This window comes from Brachionichthys hirsutus, chromosome 7 (assembly GCF_040956055.1).
Source record: "Brachionichthys hirsutus isolate HB-005 chromosome 7, CSIRO-AGI_Bhir_v1, whole genome shotgun sequence".
Taxonomy (NCBI): Eukaryota; Metazoa; Chordata; class Actinopteri; order Lophiiformes; family Brachionichthyidae; genus Brachionichthys; species Brachionichthys hirsutus.
The window spans coordinates 10,711,852-10,738,093 of record NC_090903.1 but is presented as its reverse complement, the minus strand read 5'-3'; the positions used below and the strand labels follow the sequence as shown (position 1 = coordinate 10,738,093).

Genomic DNA, 26,242 nt, shown 5'->3' with positions numbered 1-26,242 from the left:
AGTGCAACCTGTTTCGACATTAATGCACAGCTGCACACAATAATAGCCAATAATACTGAAATGGTCACTATAAGAATGAAAACAATTTAAACAACATTTTTTATTAAACATGATTTGAAAAAAAATGTCCCCCCCAAATGATGACTTAACAGACAGACATTAATTCACAGAATTTTCCACAAAAGTAAAATAACATGACAGGACAGATGACAAACAGCAAGACTATATGTCAACATGGGGTGGGTAAGCAAAGCGTAAATACAGTAAAACATGCAAATGTTTGATGATTGGCAGATGATCAAAAAGTATGTCCAGTGAACAGGATAAAGGATGTATATTTTTTGTCATAACTTTTTTCATATAATATGGGTATATGAAAAAAAAAACGTTTAATGTGTAATCTTTAGACACTAAACTGATTAAAATCACATTATCCGAAATCAGTTAAATTCATGAAAGTCAAAATGACAAACTCACTCGCTGCTGGGTCAGTCAAATAGCTGTAGCGCTTACGCAAAGCTAAGGAGGCAAAGGTATGACGTCGCTCGGGCTTTTCAGTCTGAAACAAACAAAAAAGAACAAAAGATGCTTTAATATAAAATATGGTAAACATGAATAATGTATACTATCAGAATTGGATGTAAATAATAATGTTGATTTGTCTCCTTTGACGATGAGTGAAGATGCGTTCAGTTTTTAGTGAATCAGTGCATGCTGTCAGTAGATGGAGAGGTTGCCGTTCTGTTGTATCTATTCCAGAAGGACCGCTTTCCTCCTTCCTCCTTTCCAATGCCACTGTGCTACAGAAACTGTGTGTTTTGTATGACTTACTCTATTTAATGGTAAACTGGGATTTTTCTTTTTTTCAATACTCGACAATTCTGCATTACATTACTTAGAGTACATGACAAGAGAAAAACATAACAGCGGATGTTTGCATGATAAATTGAGTTTTAAAAGATGAAACTCATCTAGATGTAATTTAAATAGTAAAACATAAAAACAGATTTATATTCCTTTGATTATAAGGTTTTGACATAAAGCCGAGTTTGTTTTCTCTGTTAAGCGCACACCTAAGACAAGGGTGAATAAGGAAGACTCTAAATGCAACAATACAGTGACTAAGTAGACAAGTGTTAATAGTTAGGGTTTTATCCTAAGCTCACTAAAAAAGTATCGTAGTCCTGTGTGAAACGTTGATTTCATAATTAAGATAGAGACGTGGTGATGTCTCATTGAACGTGTATGAAAAGGAAGATTGAAATGAAAAACAAGCTGAGGTGTGGCGCAGCAATCGGCGCCACCGGAGTTGGAATGAAAACAATGAGGACTAAATTTTAGCTGATAAAAAGAGCTCATTTCAGCAAAGACACGGCTGGGGGTGGGAGGGTACAGGGTCTCAACAAAAGGTACCCAGACAAAACATTTGCAGCATGCGTATTTACAACAGCAGCTGTGGTAAAACCAGAACAGACAACAAAAGAGGAAGCAGGGTCACGTGATGATGAAGAATCTGTTTTACCTCATCATCAGGATCAGACTCCATCTCCTGTAGGTATTCCAAGATGCATTGCAGGAGAGTAGAGAGATGACACAATGGAGAGGGCAGGGGGCATATAGTGAGCGTGGAGGCGGCAACAAAATTCAGGGAATGAGAATGGAGCAGCAAAAACAACAGAAAAAATATTTTGGTATTAAGTAAATAAACAGCAAAACAATTAAAGCAAAAGCAAAAAAAAACAATTTCAGTTTCTTGTGATCAATCAACAACACAACAAACAAAGAAATGATGTTTGCTCCATAATTGGTTTGTACCGACAGAGAGCCAGGCACTAGAACAAAGCACAAAGTGCACGTGCGGTTGCATGGGTACATTGTGGGGCCTTATGACTGGCACAGGCTGAAACCTTAATAAAAGACACAAGCAGCAGCCATTCCTCGACTCAATAATGTTTAGTTGCTCCTCTGACAGGACGCTTTCCGTGTTTTCATTTCACTTCCATGTTGATGATGCGCTTCGGTCTCAGAGGAGGAACTACTCAACTATAGTGCTCCTACCTTCTTGTGCGTTGGCAGTGTGATATTCAAATTGCATATGGCAGTCTGCAGGAGGCCTTTACTGGTTTTTGGCTCTCTAAGGAAGGAGAGGCGGCCACATGGCTCCTGGCCCATATCTCGGATCTGCAAAAAGAAAAAAAGTCTTCATCAAGAGGTGACAATCACAAGCAAATTCAAGGCCAACCCTGCAAAGTGACAAATGGGAAAAGAGTCCTTCCCTACTCCAGAGAATTCTGTATCTATTCCAGTTTAACAGAGACCGTAAAATTAAAGCAGAGCGAGAGAGGATGATCAGAAGACATTTATACCTTCACGTTGAATGGAAGTCTGTTTTCCTTGAAGGAGAAGAAGTTAAAAACCAACTGCTGCCCACTTTTGATGAGAGGGGAAAGGTTGCCATAGCAATCCACATGGATAGGCTTGCCTTCAAGAATCTACAAAAGTCGATTGACCAAGAAGAAACAGCATAAAGATATATAAAATAGAATGCATTTATGTATTGGTCAGCTTGCTCTCTTATTGGAGTGCAGTATATAAACAGGTCTATATGAACACACAGGCTAACCTCAATATCTTTGCTCCGGGCAACTTCCTCAAAGTTCTCCTGCTGCTCCAGGGTCTTGTCCACCTTGTCGTCCGTCATGCAGAAGCAGCGCAACCGGGCCTCGACGGCATCGTTCATCTTGGCAAACACCACAAACTTGGCCAGGTACGGCACGCAGATCAACTCCCGGTATAACTGAGACGCTAGAATCACCGTCTCAGGAATCTGGTGACAGTCTGCGAGCCAGAACCTGTGGATGAAACAATTTTACAAGGGCTTAAAAAATGTAAGCCATGTCTCGTATTGCACATTTCACCGGACAATCTGAACAGCTTCAGAAATAGATCATGAGCTGGTTTCGCTGAAGAGCAATCCTGCGACAGCTATGAGGTCATTGCAGTTTCTTTATGCAGCATGTGTATACACACACATTGCATGTCTCACCTGGCCGACACATTTGTGGTGAAGGAGACGCAATCGGTCACAAAGGACAGAGGTGTGGTCCCAGTGATGTCCTCCCACTGGGCAGGAGACGTCCCTCCTGTATGAGACAGGGACAAAAACAAACAAAAAAGTAATGAATAACATTACACAATGTTATAACACAAAAAACCTGTTTGCCTTCCAGAAGTCTTCAGGATGGAGCTATTGCTGCACCCTATAGATTATCTACAGTCTACTCACCTGTGATGCTGCAGAGTAGACGCAAGCAAGGTGCGCAGTCGCCACGGTTGCCGCACGGATGGCCTTCTGCTGATCGAGGCGGGACGGGGATAGTCATGGTGATTGGTTTGTGGAACTTTCTCCTTCTGGGCTCCACAGTCACGATAGGGCTGAAGGTGGCTCTATTCCCAAGGGCCGCTCTCACCATGTCATCTGGTACAGGCTGGGCCTAAACACAGAAAGAAGGAAAAAGAATCTCAATCTTTAATTAAAAAAATCTTTTTTTTGAAAGCTGTGGTCAATCATTTTCTCAACTCTCTATGAGAATCAAACATCCAAACAACACCAGTTCAGATGTAAATAAATAATGTGTACAGTTCTTATCAAAAACAACAACAAAAAAGGTCTGGAATCACTGAGTTGATGCAAGACGTCCGACTGTACCTGCAGGCCAACACGGATCTTCTTTGTGAGCGCTCCCTGTGGGAATGAGGCCTGGACCATGGGGACAGTGCTGCTGAACAGCATGCCCCCATCTGGACCCATGTGGTTCGACTCCTGCTTGATCCGCGACACCACCGCAAAATACTGAGGGAAGTCTCTGGTCACAATGCGGCAAATGCGTTTCTTCTCCAACTCGGCTGGACTGTCCATTTCTTTGATTTTAAAACATGAACATGAAATTTTAGTCAGAAACACTGAATTGGCTAATAAATACAGCAGAAATCACCACCTGATGTCTAGTCCTGGATTATAGCGTGCATTTTATGTGGATAAGATCACCTTCAGCAGTTCAACAATATTGCATATAATAAAACTGGCCTTTATCGTCTCTCATGGTAAATGTTCAACCTTTACCCTCATCCATTCCAGTGAGCAGCTCAGTGAGGTCCTCTGGTCTGCTGTCGGACTGGTGTTCCTTCCATGTGTCACCGTTGTCACTCCTCAACACAATCAGCTCCCTCTCTTTGCCCCGCATGGAACCAAAATGAGGGATCTCCACAATAACAGGACTGAACCAGAACACACAACACAATAAAACACAGTTTGAGGACATTCATTAAATGTCAGGAAATGTCCTCTCAACACAGGAAAGTGTCCAGCATACCCAAGAAACTGGGCGCCAGCTGGGCCGACCTCCACCAGCCGGCTGACAAGCCCCTCTCCCTCCACCATGGGCGGGGGGTAGGCCAGTTTGTGCTTTTTGGCCAGGCGGCAGGTGATGCGTGTGGGTGCTGTGCACTTCCTGGGAGGGATGATGATGCGCATTCCATTGTGGCGGCTGCCTCTCATTGAACCGCCTCGGGCGTCCACCATGAAGCTGACCAAGAACCTACGAGGTGAAGAGAAACGTTAGAAAGAAATAAGTTGAATGACACAAATACAGACAAGCAGAGGCGAACCACAAGCACAAGTGAGGAGGACGATTCCCATGCTGTGATCACCGCACACCCGAAAGAAAGGAAGAAGAGAGCAAGAAAAAAAAAACAGGAAGAGAGAGTGTGAGTAGAAGAAAAAAAAGACGCTTTGAGTTCTGAAAGTTGGCAGATTTCACCTTCGCCTGCCTCAATTTAGAATATTAAACTGCCTGAAACTAAACAGGGTGTTGATGAAGTTGCATAAAGTTTACGAAGAAGGTGAGTCTATTGCCAAGGTTTCGGTTTCTCAAAGGCAGCATACAGTGATCCAATACTAAACACCTTTACAGATGTGTCACCAAGATAGGGATAATATGGCTTTGAGTATGAGGTATCTGATTCTCCATGTTTTGGCATCCGACGATTGTAATTACGGACACAAACAAGGAGTGAGTACGGAGTGTCGTGGGAATAGGCTCTCTGAGCAATCCTTGCGCTTTCAGCCAAATGCGTCTCTCTTTGCAAAACAAATGTTATGTTATGTACCGCATAGCTGTTTTTTTTTAATTTATATACTGTATGTTGGAAATAAGCCTGTAACGATTTGACTTTACGTACAATGTGAAAGAGAGAGAAAGCACAATAAATGACAAACTCCCAAACACGTCGACTACACAGTTCCAATATCTAGTGGGTGCAAAGGAAACACCAGAACACAAGGATGAGATGAGCACAAAGAGAGGAAGTCTAAGTCTATAGTGACGAGCTGAAAGAGGAGCCAGAGGTGGAGGTGTGGGTGACATCACTGCAGCATCACGGGTGAAAGCAGCAAACTCAGCGTATCACCTGGAGTCATACTGAGGGAGCGGGGAGGAGAAGCTGCAAAAATAAACACATGGAGGAAAATGCAGGAGGCAAACCCCCAGAAGCTAGTTTTAGTATCAGGGTATAAAGGTCAGCGTTGGGATCTGTAAAAACACTGGAAGAGAGACTTAAAACTATAAGGGTGGTGAACCAAGGGCAACACGGAAAGCACAAGACAGGAAATAAAGACATTTGCTTTAATGGTGAGTCCAAAATAAGAATTACGACTCGCATGACAGAAACCAGCGGAAAGGGAGGATGCTTTAAGTGCTGTGCAAAAACAGCGCTGCTCACATGGCGCAACAGATCATCATATATTCATTGCATGTGAATAATGAGGGAAAACTCTTATCAGTTTAGCAAAATGAGTCACGAAGCAGTGCTTTGTTTCTGCAATGATATTAAAGGAGCATGGCAGTGAATATGGTGGAGGGGGGGTGGGGGGTGACCTCTGGACATCCCTGCGCTTAGAGAGCCTTGGATAATGAACTGTGTATTACTGCTGTGCTGCTATGTCATGTCTACAGTATGAGCTCTGCACCTTGTCTGCATCAGGGTTTGCCGAATATTCCCTCTTGGTGGGAGAATAAAAACAATACAGCAGTTGTGTGTGTGTGGTTGGCGCATAAAGCACGGTTTTTGCACTGTGTGTGTGTGTGTTGAGTTTGTCTATGTAGCGCTGTATGCATGCAGGTACAATATATGCTATCAGATCAGTTGAGACTGCCCAGCTGCTCGTACCCGGAGTGAATGGGACTGGACACAGTGTTGTGGCTGTGGTCCACGGTGTCCGGAGTCCAGCTGTAGCGCCGCATACACTCCGAGCTGTAGTCTCTGGTGACGGCCAGGTGCTGGAAGAAGAAGATCCAAGTAAAAACAGGAAGATGGAGGAGATGGGAAAGAGTACAACAGGAGAAAAATGGCAAACAACATAGTGAACGGGAGGAAAGAGCTACTCCAGGAAGACAAAAATCAAGATTACGATCCGTTGTTGCACAGACGGAGACATTAACGAACCTTCTTCTCTTCTCCCCGCAGTCATGCATGATAAGTTATTGTTATATACCGGTAGTATGCAGTATTTGCACTCTCAGCGCAATCAGAATCAAAAATGAGAAATATGCTTCTTAAAAACTGGAAAGCAGCTTTAATTTGTAATATTATGTTCAGTACATGAACACAGAATCATGGGAACTGAAAAAAGGGAATATGACAATGACCCTTAAACTAAGCTCAGATGAGAATGACACAGACCAACAACAAACACACACAAAGACCAAAACACGAAGACCAGGAGAAACGGGATCGGAGCCTGCTACTGAAAAACGACAGTGAACAGTGAGCCAAACATCCGCAAAACACTTTATACCTTATTGAGCGGGTCAACCAAGTAGGAAATGTCTCTACAGACACTCTGAAGCTTAGGGGGGAGGAAAGAGAATTCAGACATCACGCTATGGAAGGACACCGGTAGCCCAGACTGGGGTTAGGGTGCTTCGTTTCGCTGCAGGATCACATCCCCCCCCCCACAGAAAATCTGAAGATGATACACTGCTGCAATTCTGGCAGGTGAGGTGAGCTCTGCAGAACATTTTATACCATACAACAGCATTAAGGAGGCTCCAGATAGCAAAGTCAAATCAAGGTCAAACATCAAGACGCTTTACTCTCACCCTCAGCACTTCACATCGTTACTGCCTTTTTGCTCTGACCCTTCATCGAGATGAGTAAAACATACACTGATCCCTGCATTAACTGCTAGTGCCCCAGTTTTCCCTGGGCCTCTGTCGGAAAGATATGAAGTGAGGAACACGTAATCAGAGAGAGAGAGAGAGAAAAGGTTTATAGGTGTATATAAAAGGTTAAAAGGAGAAGAGGAATAATAAAGCAAATAAAATGAGGGATGTAATTAATGGATCCTACCGTGTCCTTTGTTGGGGCCAGTATCTCTTCGATCATCATACTGTCCCGCGCGAAGGAGCTCCGATTGAGTGTATTGGACCTGTCCGAACTGAAGGAGCGGAGGCTACATGTTACCACGCAACCCAGCGCCGCGGGCAACAACAAGTGATGGGGGGGGTGGACACAACATAAAACAAAAAAAGCAGGGAAACCATTACTTCATGCAACCTCCAGGGAAACCTTTTGTTTTTTTGTTTTTAACTTCATGGACAGAGAGAGTTTAAGTGTAAAATTTGGAAAATAGAGAGAGGCGGAAGAGCAAAGATCAGATGCGGCAGGAATTTATTCAGAGATGGAAATGAGAGGAGGTCCGTTTGTTTCCAGTAAGAGAACAATGTCTACTACTAAGAACTAAGTGTGCCTTGAAGATGGAGTAGACTGTATATACTCAGAAGTGTTTCAGCTCAGAGGCTGCTCTATTATACGATGATAACAAAAAGTCTCAGTTTTTAGAATTAAAGCAGAATCGTAGATGCCTTTCGGGACTGTTTTTTTATTATTATTATCATCCTGCTTTTTTTCTACAAGATTTGATCAGCGCAGAACAGCCAAAATGTATTTGGGAACACAACTGCATGAAGTACGAACAATTGTGTGAATTTCCACAACATAATTAGTGTGTGTTTGAATGCATTTGTGCACGATAAGGGGTTTACAGAAAGATATGACAACCCTGGTGATAAAAGCTGATGACTCTTATTTTGTCCAAGTGCATTACTGTATGCGATGTGTCCTGCTTGTGGGTGAGGAGAGAGGGGGGGAGAACGGGGGGGGGGGGGGGGGGAATGCGGAGCTCAGCGTGTTTGAGTGGGCACACAATTGGAGCACAGAGAGAAGCCCTTTATTCGATACGGCCTGCCTACCCCGCCATCGAAGTTACCAAGCAACTCTGTACGAACTTAATAGACACGCTGGCAGAGTGGCGCTGTGCTACAACCAACCCCCCCCCCAAGCCGGACTCTGTTTGTCTTTCACTGCTTCCTGCTCTTTTTTGGGTCTGTCCATCCTCCTCTCCTCCCTTTTCATCTTGCTATTCCTTCTTTGCTTCATCGGTTTCTGCAAGACCTTCTTTAAGACAAGCTTTCCTCTGTACCTCATCCTTTCTTTTTCCTTCCGCTTCCCTACCTGGAATACATTTTTTAAACTTATTTTCTGTCTCCAATATCACCCAGATGGCTCCACAGTATTTTTTCTACAATCTGCCAAAGAGTGAGAGCAAAGACATCCTCCAAAATAGAGATGTCCCAATTTCATTTCATTATTCCCCCCCGAGTCACAGGTTTGAGCCTGCAGGTACATGGTCCCCGCACCACATGCATAACCACGACGCCATCCCCTCAGCTGGTAGGCCCATGTTTTGGGAAGTGAGTCTTCATGAATCGAACAGAATTCAATCGCTATAATCAACATTTCCTAATCAGAGGACGCCAAACCAAACCTTTTATTATGTTGCTTTTATTAATACCAAATATTTTTGATTTTCCTCTACATCTTATACACTAATAGTAATAAAACAATCAGCCCTGGCCTCTGACCAGCCCGTGTGGCTCATTTGTTAAACACTCGTCCTGCATCCTAATGGTCGTGGGTTCGAGGCTGCGTTGTTCTCTTTCACACTTGCAGAATCAGAGTATTTTTTGCATCTTTTTGCACCTGACAGCAGATTTCTATTTTCTAGTTACCATCTCTGCAAACCATGCGCTGATATCCAGACTCATTCTAAATCATGCTGGGACTTCTCCAATTCCTAACGTGTGAATAGTGTAGATAAAGTCGTACGGTCGGTCCCTGGAAGTTACACTTGGCGGTAATGAGACACATTACAAAAGTTTCAACCTTCCACACAATTCAAATGGAATAAAAGTCAGGAATAAAAAAAAGAAAAAAAGAGTGGCTGATTTTTTTCATTTCTCATTCATTTTTGTTACTTCTCTTCCACTCCAGCATAAAAAAAATTATATTGACAAATGAAATGATGAATGAATTTCTTAGCTGGTTGAGAAAATGATGATGACCTGTGTAGGGTTAAGAGTAAAATGACACACGCTACCACAAAACCGCAGCAACGCTGAATGACACCAACGCACAACGGATGACTTCGTGATTTGAGTTAGAGGCTTTATGGGTGCAGGGTTGGTGTTAAACGTGGGGCGCAGCATACACAGCTAATGCTGCTACTCTTTTCTTACCTGATTCTAGGGCTAGAATGAAGGACAGGGGTGCAGGAAAACAAGGAAGAGAACAAAACACAAGAGTGAAAAGCAAAGCATTTGGAAGCTATTCAAGCGCGTGACACCGGTGCTGTGTTTTTCTGTGGTTGGGCGCTGGCCCTAAGGCAGAGGTGTTTGTAGGCTTTTTGTAGTATTTGTGCTTGCATATATGCAGTCTAGCCAAAAAAAAATAGAGAGAGCAACGTTGATACAGGAAGGCAAGTGAAAGAAGAGAACATCTTGAGCATTCATTGAGCAATAAAGCAGAATATAGCAGATCAATCTGGTTTTCTACTTCCTATGCAGAGAGTAACATCATTTTAATGAGAACAGCTTGTAACGTCGCTGGGGCACTGTTCAAATATTAAATCAATATTCATATTCAATCACTTTCTTTCTTATATCTTGCATTGTGGCTGTAAACAAAGCAGTAGATTGAGCAATTAACTGAACATTCAAAGCCTAATTATTAAATAACTAACTATTAAAAGTCTAATTGTCGCTGTTGCTTTAGTCCACGGTCAAAACTCTTTCCAGCATCAACCCTTCAGGATCAACAAACAAAAGCTTGTACGCATGGAATCGCAGCGTTTCCCCAGTTTGTTGTGGCTCGCTGATGTAAGCAGCTTCCTGTCACAGTCGGTGTGTGTGTGTGTGTGTGTGTGTGTCTCTATCAAACCAACCATCACAGAGCATCTGCCATCTGTTAACGTGGCCACAATGAACGCCGCACGCAGCACTTGTCCGGTGCGCCACTGTGAGCGTTTGCTGGAAGCTGCTTCGTTTTCCACTGAACACTTTGTCCACTATTTGAAACTAAACCTGTGCCAAAACCCTGATGCGCATGACGCTGCTCACCGAGAAGACATCAAAGGTCAAAGATATGGCTTTTATTGCGTGTGCGGGACCATTTTGTAATCTTTGTTAGGGGTTTGAATGGGGGGCCACTCAATACGCTGAATCATTATGGCAGGTGGAATCACTAGATGGCAACGCTCCAGCTGCTTTCTCTCTGTGTGTGTGTTGGAGGGGCTGTTTATTATCTAATCTGTTTAAGTTCAAGGCATGCTGAAAAAAAACCCTGCATGTCATCTCAGAAGTGTCTGCACAGGGTGAACAACCACTGCAACATATCACACACTTCTCGGTTGACCGCCCTGCACCGCTGCATAGCAATATTATAAGGAAGGAGCGTCTACCTGGCTGACCGGGCTCCTATGCTGAAACCCATGTACCCTTCCTGAGGGAGAGAGTCGTCCCCCAGCTCCTTGAGGTCCTGAGGCCGCAGGTATTTGTCAGTGTCCCCCGTCATTGCATCCTCGCCTGGTGAGGGGGGGGGGAGGGAAGAGGGAGACAACGAAATCCTCAAAAGATAATCCAGGTAAGAGTTGTGATGCAGAATCAGATGGAGAGATAAAAAATAAAATAAAAATGGAGCTCTCTTATTGCCACCATCACCTGTACCAGACGAGGCCTCCCTATAGCTCCCTGCAACTGCATAACCCCCCCCCCCCCCTCCTCCCCTGCAACTTTACTTTGCGTATGCTCAGCCGCAACAACAGGAACACACAAAACAGTAAAGTTGTCATTTAAAAGTGTGATAATATCAGGCAACAATCGGAGGCTCCAGAAGGGCCACTTTGCGCTATTCCCGGAGCTCCGTTGTAAAACCAAATGCAACGCACTCAGAGCCGCAGCGCAAGAAGACAATAAGTATAGAAAGCGCGGAACCGCACCTCGATCGGCGGAGCGGTGGACGATGACGCGCCGGTCAATGAAGCCGGCGGAGCGGCTGCCGTGCTTCCCCGTCTCCCGCATGTCCGACTCTGTCCTGCCTGCAACGCTCCGCTCTTTCACCGCAGCCCCGCCCCCCCCCGCTACCTCCAACACTGCCGCACTCCTATCAGACACCAGCGCCAGTGTCAAGTTAAGTGACAATAAAAGTATGGGTTTCCGGTGTCGGGTTTCAAAATAAAACCTGCTGCGAAAAAGCGTTCGCAGTCCTCACACGCTCGCCTGCCATAATATAAACCACGTGACCAAATTAACCCCTCCCCTCTAAAAAGCTATTACGGTCTTGGTAGACAACTAATTAAGCTTTTTACTTTTTTTAAATCATGAGCGTTATTTCCTCATTTCTGCAATCAAAAGCTTCCACCTAGAGCCACTTTTAAAGTGGAATAAACTTTTCACTTTTTCTGCATGCATGTGTTCTTCAGGAATCGCCACTTATTTAAAAGCGTTACGCATGAAGAATTTAACATTTGCTGGATATATTATTTTTATGTTCAATGCATTTGTGGATTATAATAGACATGGAGCCATTTTTAGTGACTATTGATTTGCGCCGTTTGTTCATGTCTAAAAACAATACTGTGAATATTAATTACAGGTAAAACTGTTGAAAGAAACTGCTTATTTTGTCTATTCTCGCTCAGTCAAAATGTTTCCATTTACTTTTGTTTTAATAGCAAAGTGGTGATTGTTGTGTATTTATATCGTGAAGCTTTTATTCTTATGATATAAACGATTCCTAACTTTCTTTATTCTAGCTGTCTGTCTGACTTGACAAACCTTGAGAGAAATCAGGTACTACGGTATACTGTAATCGTGTATCACCGTCCCATTTATATTCAGATAATCCCCCCCCCCCCCCAAAAAAAAAGGCCAGGCCACATACGCACTTAAATCATATTTAAACCTCGTGCTGCTGTTTTTCTGCTACTACAAACGCTTCTTATTTCCTCTCTGTCACAATACAAGTCAAAACTGAGTTGCGCACTTTACAAGATTTCACGTCGCTTCTCACAACGCACAATAAATCACCAAAACCTCCAAACGCAAACCATCACCACTTACCTTTTTCCAAAGAAGTCATAGTGCGCAGCTGTTCTAAAGCTCCACTAGACGTTTACATTGGATGAGAATTAAATCCACAGAGAAGTGTAGAATGTAAAGAGCTCCAGCCAGAACATTTGATGCCCATGGAAAATGTTGCCCTCCTTGCCCAACGCGCTGAACTCCACTCAAACATGCACTATTTTGCCTGGAGCGCGCATCACTGACGCCCTTCTCTCCGGAAAGAAACACAATTGCAACACAAAACTTTGCCTCTCCTTGCTGTAACAGTCAGTAATATCAACGAACACGCAGGGGTTCATTCTGCTGCAAGCAGCAAAAAAGAATAAATAAAAAAAAGCTTGGAGACAGAAAGTCTCAGTGCGTCCGTCGCGCAGCCGCATCAAACGACCAACTCTTGTCGAAGGAAATCAACAGGGGCCGCACTCAAATGTGTTTTACTGCAGTCAGCTGACAGGTAGTCCGAGCAACCGCACTGGAGGAGAGACAAGAAGAGAACCTTCACAGAACACCCATTCAGCCTCAAGCACCTCGATGGTGTGTGTCTGTTACTAATGGCTCTTGGCTGCATGTCAAACAATGAGTTGTTTGGGGGGGGGAATGACGAAACAACTGCAACAGGCATCACTTTCCAGTTGAGCAACACTTTCTCAGACAAGTTCAACCTCCTACATGTTATGCGCACTTTCTAAAAGTTGCACAAGAATAAGTAGAACAATTATGCAAGTATATTTGACTGCTAAACATTCTCTATGTATATGACACCAACTACAATATCTTCCAAGACCAGTGTTGTTTAGGAGGATGCAACCTGACATCAAAGCATAGCAAGGTGTTAAGATGTTCTTTAGTAGTCCATAGCGGGAGGTAAGCGTGCAGGTATAGGACACACGCACACGCACGGACCCGTGCACTCACTCCAACCTGCAGATCAATAGGATTAATTTCCCTCAAAGGCAACACAAACAGCCAAGTCAAGTCACTATGTGGTGCTGTGACAAAATGAATATGAAGCACAATGTTGATGTGAGGACATGGATACTATTACCGGTAGTTGGTGTGACTCTAAATGTGCATACAGCTTCAGCAAAAAAAAAAATATATATATATATCATTCATTATCACCTGATATGTGTGAGGTTAGCTTGTGAAGTCTAGCTGGATCCCCTAACACACACCTCTGCTGGATTGTCCCCTAGGCAACAATGCAAGGACAAGCTCATCAATTTTGCAGGCCTGCAGGCTGTGCGGTTCGAAAACAAAGAACAGAAGACCGGCGTGGGCAACGCAAAACAATGTGACTCGTGCCATAAACTTGGCAGCGCTGTTTGGATTTGCGGAGCTACAGCAGCTGTTATCCTGCCAGATCTGATTAGTTAGTAATGCTGTGTAATTTATTGGGTATCAATTCAGTATAACAAGCTGACAGTATTTAAGTGCATGTATATCTCTTCTTAACCAAACCATCTGAATTACGAAACATCTTCATGTTCTCCCAGCGTTTCACTCAAAGGGATCACAGGGTTGAAGTCTCGGATGAGGAGAATCGTGCAGAATGAGACTCATGGTGTGAGAGTATAGTTAAAAATAACAAATGTGCTCATAAGACGCTCTGAAAATAACATCAGCAAACATCAGTTTGAGAGCAGAAGCAGGACACTCAAACCTTGCAGAGAAGGAAGCCAGAGTCAAGGCTAAAGGAATTTCATAGATTCCCATCCGCTGCTAGATTTCTTGGACTAAATAGAAAACAGTTCATAATTTACTCTTTGTCTGAAGTAATAAAAGCTACATTGAATTGTATTTGCTCCATCTGACCTTATTAGCTTTTAATAATTAGCTATTAGCACCATATATTTCTTATTCTCAGTGGTTTTAACCTGCTTATTAATCAAAGAGACTAACAATAGAATCGGACATAAACAAGCGGTTTTAGCGTGTTGTATGGAGACTTTTCTTTTTTTTTTTTTATTAATTTCACTCTGAAAATGGACAGAAAAGTAAATAAGGCAAAGGCTTGGCAGTTTGGTAAGAGTGTTAATGGAAAGCAAACCACAGCAGAGGTTAACTAATGGCAAATACCTTCGTCAACGTCTGAAAAAGACTCCTCGGTGAGAATTTCTGGCACATTGGCCCGGACTGAGTGAAAACATGCATGTTAAATAGAATGTCAACACATGGTTACAAGCGTATGGAATTCATGTGATATATTTCTATTGCAGTACAGCCACATAGCAGCGAAGCTTGAATTAACTTAATTGTCGTACTAAATGATGTGGATGAGGAGAATATCATTATTCTTCACATACCTTCGTCGTCTGACATGTCGAGGTACTCGTTCATGGTCTCTGGCACATTGAGTTTGTGTTTTTCCGAAGCACTCTGTGAGTGTGAAAGTGAACAACTGAATATCACAACTGCTGTCAAAGCAAACAAGTATTCATGAAATTTGAAACCACTTTGAAAAGTCGACATGGGCAGAGATCCAAAAGAATATTATAATACGTTCATAATTTTTTCTAATTATCACCTGAGCTCATGCAATAAATGAGTTGATATCTGTTTGACTGTATTTTCACAGACGGTGTTCTCTTAACATTCCTTCCTGAACATTTGAATGTATCCATTATTGCCAAAAGGTTTCCGACTAGCTCCTTGCTGATACTATGAAAACGTAACGCTAACTTTCAAAAAAGGACAAAGCATGAAGAAGTTAAGGGATGCTACTATTAGCTACAAGGAAACCAACTTAACATTTTGAAAGCGTTGCATCATTTGAAACGCAGTAAATATATCGAGACATCTGTACTAAGTTAATGACAAGTTCAGTGTATACATTCCAGGGACAGTGTGGCCTTCACATCACATATATTGCCTAATATGGACGTAAAGCTGAATCTTAGGCATTGGCCTCTGTCACAGATATAAGTGGTGATACTGCATGTTTCCAGGCCTCCTCACCCCACTTGATAAGCTGCAGATGCGACTTCAGTAGAGACGCACAACAGCCAGTAACAAAGGCATCGACCTGTCGGGTTCATCCGTCACACAAAAGCGTCGGGAAACAACCTTGATCTCTACGTTACCTCATTTGTAGCCGATATGCTTTGCTGCTGATCATGCAGAATCCTCAGTGTCCATCTATTCACTGTCCCATTCACACTCCCTTCGTCATTCCTGCACTGGCGTCATTCTCTCCCTTCCTTGTTCTTCTAGACGCGTGTGGCTCAGATCTCTATTAGTGACCTAGGTTATTTGAGGAGAGACCTTAAGCTCCAGCTTACATCCTCGCTCTCCCTCGCTCTCTCTTAATCAGGATAGCTTCACACATGTACAAGATTCACTGTACGATTCAAGAAACAGGCTCAAATTGTTCCGGACAGTGCTCAATTAATCAATCAATACTGCCACCAAAGAAGCCATAGATTATATTTTCCTCACCTTACAGTTTTTACTGTATTGTCATACTATGAAAATGTGAGTAAATGTAACTTTAAAGGTTGACATAGAAACTGGATCTCACCACTGTAGTCAGATTTTCATCCGTCATGGGCCTCAGAGTGTCCACCACAGAGATGTAGCCGAGGCGACTGGCGACGGATAGGGCAGTGTTCCCATTCTGACCAGCGGCAGATCAACAGGAAGTTATTCACAGGCGTGGCAGAGAAAACACAAAAAGGAGAGGGTGTTCCAACACGCCTCAGTGAGCGACTGTGTGTGTGTGTGTGTGTGTGTGTGTGTGTATGTCAGTGTGTTTGTGCACTGACCACAGTGAGTTCATTGGCTGAGGCCCCATGCTGGAGCATCAGGTTGATGACGTGTGTGTGACCCTGCTGAGCCGCCTGGTGAAGGGGTGTGTACCCATTCTAGACAGAGACACACAAACACAGTAATGGAAATAAACATATATATATATATAGGTGTGTGTATGTGTGCGTGTGTGTGTGTGTGTGGGTGAGTGTTTTTCCAACCTTTGTTTTGCTATTAATTCTGGCATGGTTCTGGAGCAGGAAGTTTGCCATCTTTGCATTGCCATAGTGACAGGCAACATGCAGCGGAGTGTAGCCCATCTGTAAGACGAGAAGGAGGAAGAGGAAGATGAGGAGGAGGTGAGCAAGGCAAGGAAAATACAGTTACTGAATTCTGCTACAGAAAGTCCAGCACCATTTGTCAGGGCGCAGTTTAATCTCAGATATAATTCATACAGTAATTCACACCTGTCCGACGTGACCAGTCTTCATTTCCTGCTGTAATTGTCAGAGGGACGTCACATCAAGCCAGCAGCCCAGTGACACATCTTCATTGTGCAGCTTTCTTTTATTTTTCTCCCTGCTCTCATTGATGCTGCTGTAATGCGCAATTCACCAACTTCAAGATATCAGCAGCCTCATGTGTCTCAGCAGAGTCATCGGCCGCCACCACCTCTTGCGTCTGACTTCAATAGGGGGATTTAATTTGCTTTTATTCGTCCTGAAGCACCAAAGACATTCTGACTAATTCTCACATATCCGCTGCTATAGACAGGCTTCATTGCATTCATTTATTTCTCCTGATTGAACTGGCTCTAGACTGTAGAAAATATAATGAAAGAAAAATGCTCATAGTTTTGTGAAAAAAAAGTATTTTTCTCTTACTTAGCAAGCTATTTCTGATTTAAATATAACCCCGCTGAGTTGTGAGCGCAGCGCGCCATCATAACGGAGGAGATCAGCGAACGAGGAAGCCACAGTTCAGCAGAAACACACACACACACACAACCTTCAGGGCTGTGAACGTGAGCAGCCTGCTGCAGGGTCTGTTTGTGTTTAATCAGAGAATATACATGCTTGTGTATGTGGTGCATCTACGATAAAATATAATTATTTTTTTATATACATAGTACCTGAAAACCTGTGTTTCCTATAGGAGCATACTGTACCTTTGTTTGCGCGTTGATATCCGCCCCGTGGTTGAGAAGGACTTCTGCGACATTGACCATGTCCTCCTGAGCTGCTAAGTGGAGTGGCGTGAGTCCGCTCTGTAAATGTGTAAATATATATTTGTTAAGGTAGTAGCACATAACAACACCAAAACATGCTTTCTATCTTTGGGAGCAGGACACTTTCTTCAGGCCCTTTTGTTTTCCTAATTTCTTTTAGGTACCTTATTGCACACATTGACGTCAGTGTTCTTGGCCAGCAGAAGCGACACCAGGTCCACGCTGCCCTCCTGCGCGGCCAGGTGAATGGGGCTGATGCCTTGCCGCGTCATAGCATTGGTGTCGGCGCCATACTCCAATAGCGTGGTCCCAATATCCATTTGGTTCTTTTTGGCAGCGATATGGAGCGGTGTGTATCCATTCTGAGGCAACATGAAGAGACGCAGGGGTTAGGAGGTGTGTTTGAGCTCTTCTTCTTCTTCTTCTTCTAAGAAGTCAAAATAGGATTTATTTCAGTCAGGATTATTATAGCATCTTAATTGAATCCTATGCATTTCAGTATTGCCTTAAGAGTTCCTAAACAATCAGGAAGGTTGGCATGCCACTGCAATTCTAATTTTTCATTTATGAATGGAACCCTGTGGGGATAAGTGGCCCTTCTCTAGGAGCTTATGAATGAATATTTGAGACCCCAGACACAAGGGTTCCCCTCATCTGTCTGTCTGAACACAAACAACACTGATAGAGAATGAACAGATAGCAGAGCAGCTGAAAAGAACAGAAAACCCCTCTGAGAGGATATTAGACTAAATACATGTCCCTGTTATGAATACCACTGTTTGATGTGCTGGTGGGTCTGTCCAGTTCTCTGGATAGCCTCAAAGGCCACAGTGAAGGTGGGGTTAAAAAAGATTAGGTATATTTCTATTGTCTTTGCATCAGCTCTGTAATTTTTTTTATATGCAATTCACAAAAACTCGAAAATGGAAAATTATTATCATCCTCTGCAATAAATGTTCTTTCCGATATTATTTATAGCAAGATTTGTTTCTAAATCAGTATTTTGATAGATATGACTCATGCAACCGTACCAAACCAGTTTGCAATTATGTGCAAACGTCTCTGGACAACTTGTTCACACAGATTCACTGCTTTCTAAAATCATTGAGACCAAGCAAACCATCGCCGGCACCCAGCTGACTGAGAAACTATGTCAAGTTGAAACTGGAAGATAGGAAGGCAGGGAGGAATGGCCCAGGTGTGTGGGAGAAAGAGGCAGAAGAATTGAAAGTATGAATAGCAACTGCTACAAAAAAAAATGGGGTGAGCAAGTCACGGACAAAAAGGGAAGATAGTGAGCAAGAATGAGTTAGTTGTACAAGCTTTGGATTGCAGGATGTCCACCTGGAACGATGATGCTGCAAATGCTTCTCCCATTTGGCTCATGCTTCCTTTGTGGGTTTAACTGAATACCAATGTCTAGTAGGGGACTGGCTTTGACTCTGGCCATGTGTGTTTGTGTTTGTGTTTGTGTGAGTGTCATTTCTAGTGCTTCCTGACTTTTTTTTTTGCCAGCACTCAAAAAGATTTACAATTCTGTAAGACATGTCACTCAAACAAACAGATGACAATAGCCTACAAGCAAAAACATCTCGGTCAACACATCAACATTCGTCAAAGCCGCTGTCTGAATGGCAAACAAAGAAATAAAGAATTGCTACGTGCTGCATTTGCAGTGGCACACTAAAAGATGCTGAATCGACCTTACTATGCACCTGAACGCACCGCATGTGAATGTTATGGATGATCAGCAGACGAGGATTGCTCAGCATCAGCTGTCTAACCTTGTCGTCTCCCTGCTCTTCTTTCTCTTTCACCTGCAGGATTTCTTGTTTTTCTATATAAACGACTCTACAGTATATGGAGTGATTTTTTAAAGTGATTGGTATCAGGCTATTTGCTTTACACTTCTTCCTGCCTTTTTGCCGACACACGGCTTCTCACCGTATGCTGTTCCAGTATGCAACCGTCCAATTTGCAATATGAAGAATACCATAGGGCCAACTATTGTACTGCACATCTGGGGGTGCACATGCAATAATGATGATGTGCTATTACACACGGCACATTGGCTTTGGGCATAATTTCCTATTGTATTGCCACAGTCTGTTTAAAGTGAGGAACGATAACTCAGTGCACACTTCTCCAGAGATCCATAGATATGCGTGGCTTTCTAATCAGATTGGATGGCGTGCAGATGGTTAGAGAACAATCATCACAACTATGAGAGACTTCAGGCTTGAGATTTGACTCATAAGCATCCCTGACACAAAATACAAATGATTGATAATGGGTGGAGACATCAATGAGGGCGTACGACAGGTGAATTTAATGTAATGAATGTTTGTGTGTGGATACCTTGGCGGCAGCATGTGGGGAAGCTCCCTGATCCAGCAGCAGTAGCGCCACTCTCTGATTATCGTAGTGAGCAGCTACATGCAGTGGAGTTAGCCCGCTCTACAACACCCACACCCACACCCACACACACACACACACACACACACACACACACACACCATCCATGCACACACACAAATACACACATGCAATGCAACACCATGTTAGAAGATCCCTATATACACATTTGATGCAAGCACCACACCAGCACAAAGTAAGGACATGAAGAAGAACGTAAAAGGAAGAACATAAAAGGAGCTGGACATCAGGTTGATGGAGGAGTTAGGTACATAATCATGCAGAGAAATAGAAGAAGAAACGATGACATCATCAAAACAGAGATAAGATTAAGTAATTGCTGACCTGTCAAATCCTGCCTCATAAATCTATTTTTTTTCTTCTCAAATTGGCCAACATCTTTAATTAACTAATTTCAAACTTATTTCTAATTCTACAAAATGTTTGCATTTTGAAACTTGTATCTAGTCTTCATTTCCAACTGACAATGCTTCCAGTGACATCACGCGATTTACCCGCGTCAGACCTGTAAAGAGAACTGGATGTGTAAAAGGAGGAGGAGGAGGAGAAGCTCCCCTGCTATCCTTTTTGAAAGTAAATGTGGAGGGAGACAGCCTTCAATGGACAGCAGTGATGAGAATTAGACTTTGATTAGCAGGAGCAGAAGGAGTAGCAAAGTTAGAGAGCTAGCAGAAGAACCCTTCAGACTCAGCGACCTTCTCACCTTTACATCGAATGCATTTTACAAAACGCTTTTAGAAAATGTGTCCAGATTTCACAGCCTGTCCTGGACAGGTGAGAAACCTGTGTTCTTGTATTTCGGAATTACATGTTTTCCGGTTAAAATGTGAAAAAACTAAATAAACATTTGTCGACCAAAAATAAAATTAGTGAAATTCAGCTACCATGAAGGCCTGAGTCAACTTACAATGGAATTGATGTTATCATGACTGCCAGTCAGCTTGTAAGCTTCATTATCATACCTGACAGCCATTATGTTAAAATGCTCTCAGATGTTAGCGCACTCACACACACACGCACACTCACCATAATCAGTGACAGTAGGGTCGAACGAAAGAAGTGTGTTACGTGTGCTCACGTGAAAACAAACGTGTTTGTATGTTCGAGTTAGAATGAGTGAGCATCATTTAGGGAATACAAAAAAAAAAATAATAATAATAATATTTGCAAGCATTAGCTGGCCTGTTGTTTGCTTTTAAATTTGTTAATAGTCTTACAGTCTTCCATTCCTCTGCTATCTGTAGGAATGTCTCATGCAAAATGTAAAATAAGTCTCTACATCAGGCCCCTTCCTCTGAGATATCCCACCTTTCCGGCAGCATCGGGTGCAGCGCTCTTCTGTAGCAGGAGACTGGCCACCTCCATCTTGCCGTACTTTGCTGCCACGTGCAGGGGACTGAACCCTTTCTGCTAAAAAAAAACAAAAAAGTAAAATAATATATATATGTATTTGAACATAGTAAATTAAAAGATGGAAAGAGGAAAATAAAGCAAGAAGCAAATATTCACATTGCTTGAAGTCAGCCCGTCTTGACCGGAGATCAAATCCTTCTTCGTAAAAAGATACTCAACCAGAGACCATTTTTTCCCAATGTATTCCAGGTCTATAAATGACTGTAGTACAATGTGATCATTTTCATCTCTTTATGTATATATGAGAAAATATTTTAAGACATTAGGTCAAATTTTCCTGAGGGATATGGGACTCCCATATGTTCCCATTCCATGGGACACATGGAATAGAGATGGAACACTTTACCCTTTGTTAATCAGTTCCACTTCCAGAGGTCACCTTCAGAGCGAACCCCCAGCAGCACATCACCGGCATGCACCATCTATTTCCATAAAGTCTATTTGACCTCGATGCGCTCAATTAGCCATATGTGGAGGCATTACCACCAAAAACTGACGTGACCCATCCACGGCTGACTGCATCTTAGATTTTTAATGATACATGACGCTGAAATAGTGAAGGTGGTCATTTTGCATGGTTCTTAGGATTTGTGTCATTCCATGCAATGCCCAGTTAATAAAGTAGGGACATTCAGTTTTGTTATTTCATTCTCTAAATGACATAAGACCCACCTTCGTCGAGGATGAGAGCGAGGCGCCGTTGTCTAGCAGCATGGCAGCGACATCTTGGTGTCCTTCGCGGGCAGCCAGGTGAAGTGGAGTGTAGCCTGAGGTGGTGGCAGCGTTGGCAGAAGCGCCGCACTGCAGCAGCTGCTGGACGATGTCTACTTTCCCCAGTCGACTGGAGATGTGCAACGCTGTCTGGTCGTCCTGCAGAAGAGGAAGAGAAAAGTTATCATTTAGTTTCTTCCCAAGACAGTATCTGATAATGAAGCTAAGTTTTCTGACCTTGGACTTGGTGTCCACCTTGGCTCCATTTTTGAGGAGGTATCGGACTACGTCTGCCTGCCCTGCCCTTGCTGCCATATGTAGAGCTGTTTCACCTCGCTGTAAGGCATACAGATACAGTGGGAGATTTTCACATGCCCTGGTGTGGGGTTGGAGGTCACAGAGGTACATAAAACATTATCTACTCACCACGTTGGTGGTGTTGGGTGATGCTCCATGGTGTGTCAGTGAATGGACAATGTTTTCATGGCCCATAAAGGCTGCTACATGGATGGGTGTTAGGCCAGACTAGAGAGAGAGAAAAACCATGAACATTACCTTGTAACAAGTGAATTTAAATTCAAACAATGATAAGTACATATATATGAAATGCATCCGCTTAGAACATTTTAAAATGTAGTTCAAGTACAGTTTAGAGAATCAAAAGGTAGAGTTGAGTATAAACCTCTGTGACTGCCTGGATAGATGCTCCATGTTTAAGCAACAGCTCCATCACTTTAACTCTGTTCTTCTTGCAGGCAATGTGAAGCGGAGTGAAACCATTCTAAACACAGACAAGGAAAAAAAACGTTGGTGTAAAGTCTGTACTTAAGAAAAGGGAGGATAGACTGTGGGGATATCAGTATTCTGCCAAGGGAGAATGCAGGTCTCAGCAAGTTTAGTAACTCCCAGCAAGTCTTATCAGTCCAGTATCCGCTTTCAAATGATCCTCATCGTCATGTGCATAATGTTCTGCTACTGTTTTGGTACAGATGTTAATTTTGAATGAATCTTTTGCCCAAGATCCACCCACATAAATCATCATCAAAAGCTACTGGCAACATTTACAGCTCCCTGTTCGATCCCTACCAGAGCCTTGGCGTTCGGGTTGGCCTTCTTGTCCACAATAAGCTTGGCCACCTTGTAGTGACCACAGTGGGCAGCAACGTGCAGAGCAGTCAGGTAGTCGTTCGTGACATCATCCACCGGGACGTCATGCTGGAGCAGCAGCTGGACGCAGTTCAAATGGTCCCCCTGAGTGGCCATGTGCAGTGGCGACAGACCATTCTATAGTAGGGAGAAAGGGAAAGAGATAGGGAGAGGGGGCGAGGGAGGGATAGAAAGGGCCAGGACAAAGAGAGAGAGAAAGAGAGAGACAGACAAACACACACGCAGACCAGACGGACAGGTAGACAGGTGGACAGACACAAGTTAGGGCGCTGTCAAAGCTCAGCATAGAAAGACTGTGAAAGAAGTTGCTGGGAAGATCACAGAAGCATTGTTATAACGGAGTCATTACAACAATGTCTACTTTGTTACACTGGTCGTCCTGCCGGTCAAACTGTAGGGCTACGCAGCGGGGACGGGCTGGTCTGGAGGGGGTCGCACACACGTTATGGAGACAATGCAACAACACTACAGCAACAACAGCACACTTGCTATCTGACTGGATGATAGACTAATAGCTCAGTGTGGCTATGAAAGCTAGTTTATACATAGTCATACAAGAGAATTGAAATATACACCTTGTTTGACATTAAATTTAAGTTTGTTCTAGTCTATTCTATTTTATTTTATTCTATTCAGCCACTGGAAAAAAGCATGTGCCATGCATTTGTGACCTTTCCTTTCTATTCTAATCAAGCAGCATCTTCTGAATCGATTGTCCCAGTAGCTACCTTGGTCTTGGACAGGAAGGGCGCTCCTCTGTCTAGTAGGATTTCTACCACCTGCTCGTGGCCGCTCCTCGCCCCGCAGTGAAGAGGTGTCAACCCATCCTAGAAGAGACAAAACAACAGCAAAATCCTCCCATTCTTTTCTATGCATATTTACATCAGATTTATACAGCTGACATACAAACTTCAGAGAATTACAAATATCATGCAAAAAATATTATAATGTTATATATTAGAAAATCAAGTGTGGATTTCATATTTTAAAAAGCATAATGTTATAGCTCTAAGAAAACTAAGATAATTACAGATTAATTACAGAGACATTTTCTTTGTCTTCATGAAGTCCAGCTGAATTTTGTTTAAATGAAATCCAGTTACAGTGGAAAATAAGATCAATCTGCCTCAAGAAGACAATATGATTTAATCTCATCTGATTAATTTTCGACAGGCTAACCTTGGTCTTTGCATCAATTTTGGACCCTCGGTCTAGCAGTAATTTGACCATGTTGCTGTTGCCCCTTTTTGATGCCACATGAAGTGGAGTGATGTCATTCTAAAAAAAAATGGAAAGATTAGATGCAGGTTAATTCACAGAAATATGTTACCTTGTGAATGGCATTCATACAAACTGAGTACTAGTCTCTTTATCAAGCGATTATGAAACAGCCTCACGCTTTAGTGTAATTAGTGTCAAACTTTAGCACAAACCCAAACACACTGCTTGACACACACAAGCTGATATAATGCCATTGCTTAATCCATCTTGAGTAGAACAAAATAATTTAATGCCACCAAATTTTAGGTTATAAGATAAAGGTTATCAGGAATTAAACAGTAATCAAACTCCATTGATTTTATTTTGGTAAATCAAGGTAGATTTAAAACGTCTGGATGGCACCAAAAACACATTTAATGCAAACTGCATTTTTAAGCAGCCTAAAATGGGATTCAAATCATATTTCAGCAAACAGAAAAGACACAGAGAAACAATTTCGATACTCACATTGGATTTAATAGTGTAGTTTTATTTTATAGAGGATAGCATAATGGAGAAAAATGATGATCTGTGCTTTAAGTTTGATTAAAAGATGTGCGGTTCCTTTCGCAGCTGTGCAGCAAATCACTGCTGTGCCCCTCCCAAACAGAAGAGGGCAGAATAAACTCACCCGAGCCACGAAGTCCACGGCAGCCCCTCTGTTCAGCAGGAGTGTGGCCACGTTAATGTTGCCGTAGTGTGCTGCGATGTGGAGGGGGGTGAATCCACTCTACGACACAAACATGCAAACAGATTACACACACTACAGAACAAACAGTGAAGCGCCACCTGTTCAGGTCAGCACAGACCTACACAGGACTCTGGTTACATACAGTCAAAGTCCATCAGACAAGGACACACTCTACTATACAAGGCTGCATTAACGCCTGACTTTCCTCACAGTGGTAGAGAAAGTCCTGTAACTGAAGCATCACGCATGGGGCCAATGGTATGCTGATGAATAGATTAAGTATTCAGTATGTGTTATGATACTGACATGTAACCTATTACATCATCACCTAGGTCACAGTATATTGAAAATACACAAGAGGCATCTACTTCTAATCCACATCATCTCATTTGCAACGTCTTGATTATTTTTGAGTGCAAATGTTGGCTTGCAAATGAACCGGTTATCCATTTGTTAACATCTTGCACGAAAGCAATTTCCTGACAAAACCCCTGACTTAGCGAGAAGCAGCTGTCAAAGCAATAGAGGGACACTGGATCTCTCCAATGACGGGATGAATCTCACACTAACCTATGTAGACAGTGGAAATCCCAGTTTCAGATAGCCAATTATCAAGCGAGGAGAAAGTGTCTCATGCATATGCGTCCACTCTGTTGATATCTGGCGCCTTAAAAAGTCTCAACCGGAAACACTGAAAGTTCAGCGTAGAAATGCAAACAAACCTTTAGAATACGTTTTTATTGTCAATCAGGGGCGGGTATAGAATCCAAAAGAACCAAAGTATTTACCAGCCTTCCAAAGCCAGAGATGATTCCAAAGATAACACATACACACAAAACACACACCCACACACACAACAGGGCTTTTATTTATATAGAAGCTGCCTTGATGTTGCATGTTGCTTTGGTCCCATGCAAAATGCTTTTGGTGCAGGGAGCAGGGATGAGGAGAACTAATTAGATGAGGCATCTATCGCTGGAAGGCTTGGTTCCTTTACAGCTTCTTTGGAACTTGTTGTCATGCAGGTTATGGACAAACTGCTGCTTTTGTTGTATGATTACCATTTTT

The 26,242-nt window shown here is 42.8% G+C and overlaps 1 protein-coding gene across 1 annotated transcript in view; it reads right to left on the bottom strand.

Moving 5' to 3' along the window:
- Nucleotides 1-26,242, bottom strand: part of ank3a (ankyrin 3a) — a 65,218-nt gene that overhangs the window by 18,904 nt on the left and 20,072 nt on the right. The window contains exons 8-40 of the mRNA XM_068741721.1: nt 25,115-25,213; nt 24,403-24,501; nt 23,952-24,050; nt 23,143-23,340; nt 22,739-22,837; nt 22,483-22,581; nt 22,294-22,392; nt 22,018-22,215; nt 21,241-21,339; nt 19,855-19,953; nt 17,661-17,858; nt 17,437-17,535; nt 16,490-16,588; nt 16,286-16,384; nt 16,042-16,137; nt 14,828-14,900; nt 14,601-14,657; nt 10,859-10,982; nt 9,639-9,650; nt 7,411-7,513; nt 6,857-6,907; nt 6,229-6,338; nt 5,470-5,502; nt 4,374-4,598; nt 4,124-4,278; nt 3,710-3,921; nt 3,287-3,494; nt 3,047-3,143; nt 2,624-2,852; nt 2,367-2,492; nt 2,059-2,181; nt 1,523-1,549; nt 478-559 (exon numbers count right to left, since the gene is read on the bottom strand). Of these exons, the coding sequence (XP_068597822.1) occupies nt 478-559; nt 1,523-1,549; nt 2,059-2,181; nt 2,367-2,492; nt 2,624-2,852; nt 3,047-3,143; nt 3,287-3,494; nt 3,710-3,921; nt 4,124-4,278; nt 4,374-4,598; nt 5,470-5,502; nt 6,229-6,338; nt 6,857-6,907; nt 7,411-7,513; nt 9,639-9,650; nt 10,859-10,982; nt 14,601-14,657; nt 14,828-14,900; nt 16,042-16,137; nt 16,286-16,384; nt 16,490-16,588; nt 17,437-17,535; nt 17,661-17,858; nt 19,855-19,953; nt 21,241-21,339; nt 22,018-22,215; nt 22,294-22,392; nt 22,483-22,581; nt 22,739-22,837; nt 23,143-23,340; nt 23,952-24,050; nt 24,403-24,501; nt 25,115-25,213 (3,826 nt within the window). The remainder of the gene's footprint in view (nt 1-477; nt 560-1,522; nt 1,550-2,058; nt 2,182-2,366; nt 2,493-2,623; nt 2,853-3,046; nt 3,144-3,286; nt 3,495-3,709; nt 3,922-4,123; nt 4,279-4,373; nt 4,599-5,469; nt 5,503-6,228; nt 6,339-6,856; nt 6,908-7,410; nt 7,514-9,638; nt 9,651-10,858; nt 10,983-14,600; nt 14,658-14,827; nt 14,901-16,041; nt 16,138-16,285; nt 16,385-16,489; nt 16,589-17,436; nt 17,536-17,660; nt 17,859-19,854; nt 19,954-21,240; nt 21,340-22,017; nt 22,216-22,293; nt 22,393-22,482; nt 22,582-22,738; nt 22,838-23,142; nt 23,341-23,951; nt 24,051-24,402; nt 24,502-25,114; nt 25,214-26,242) is intronic.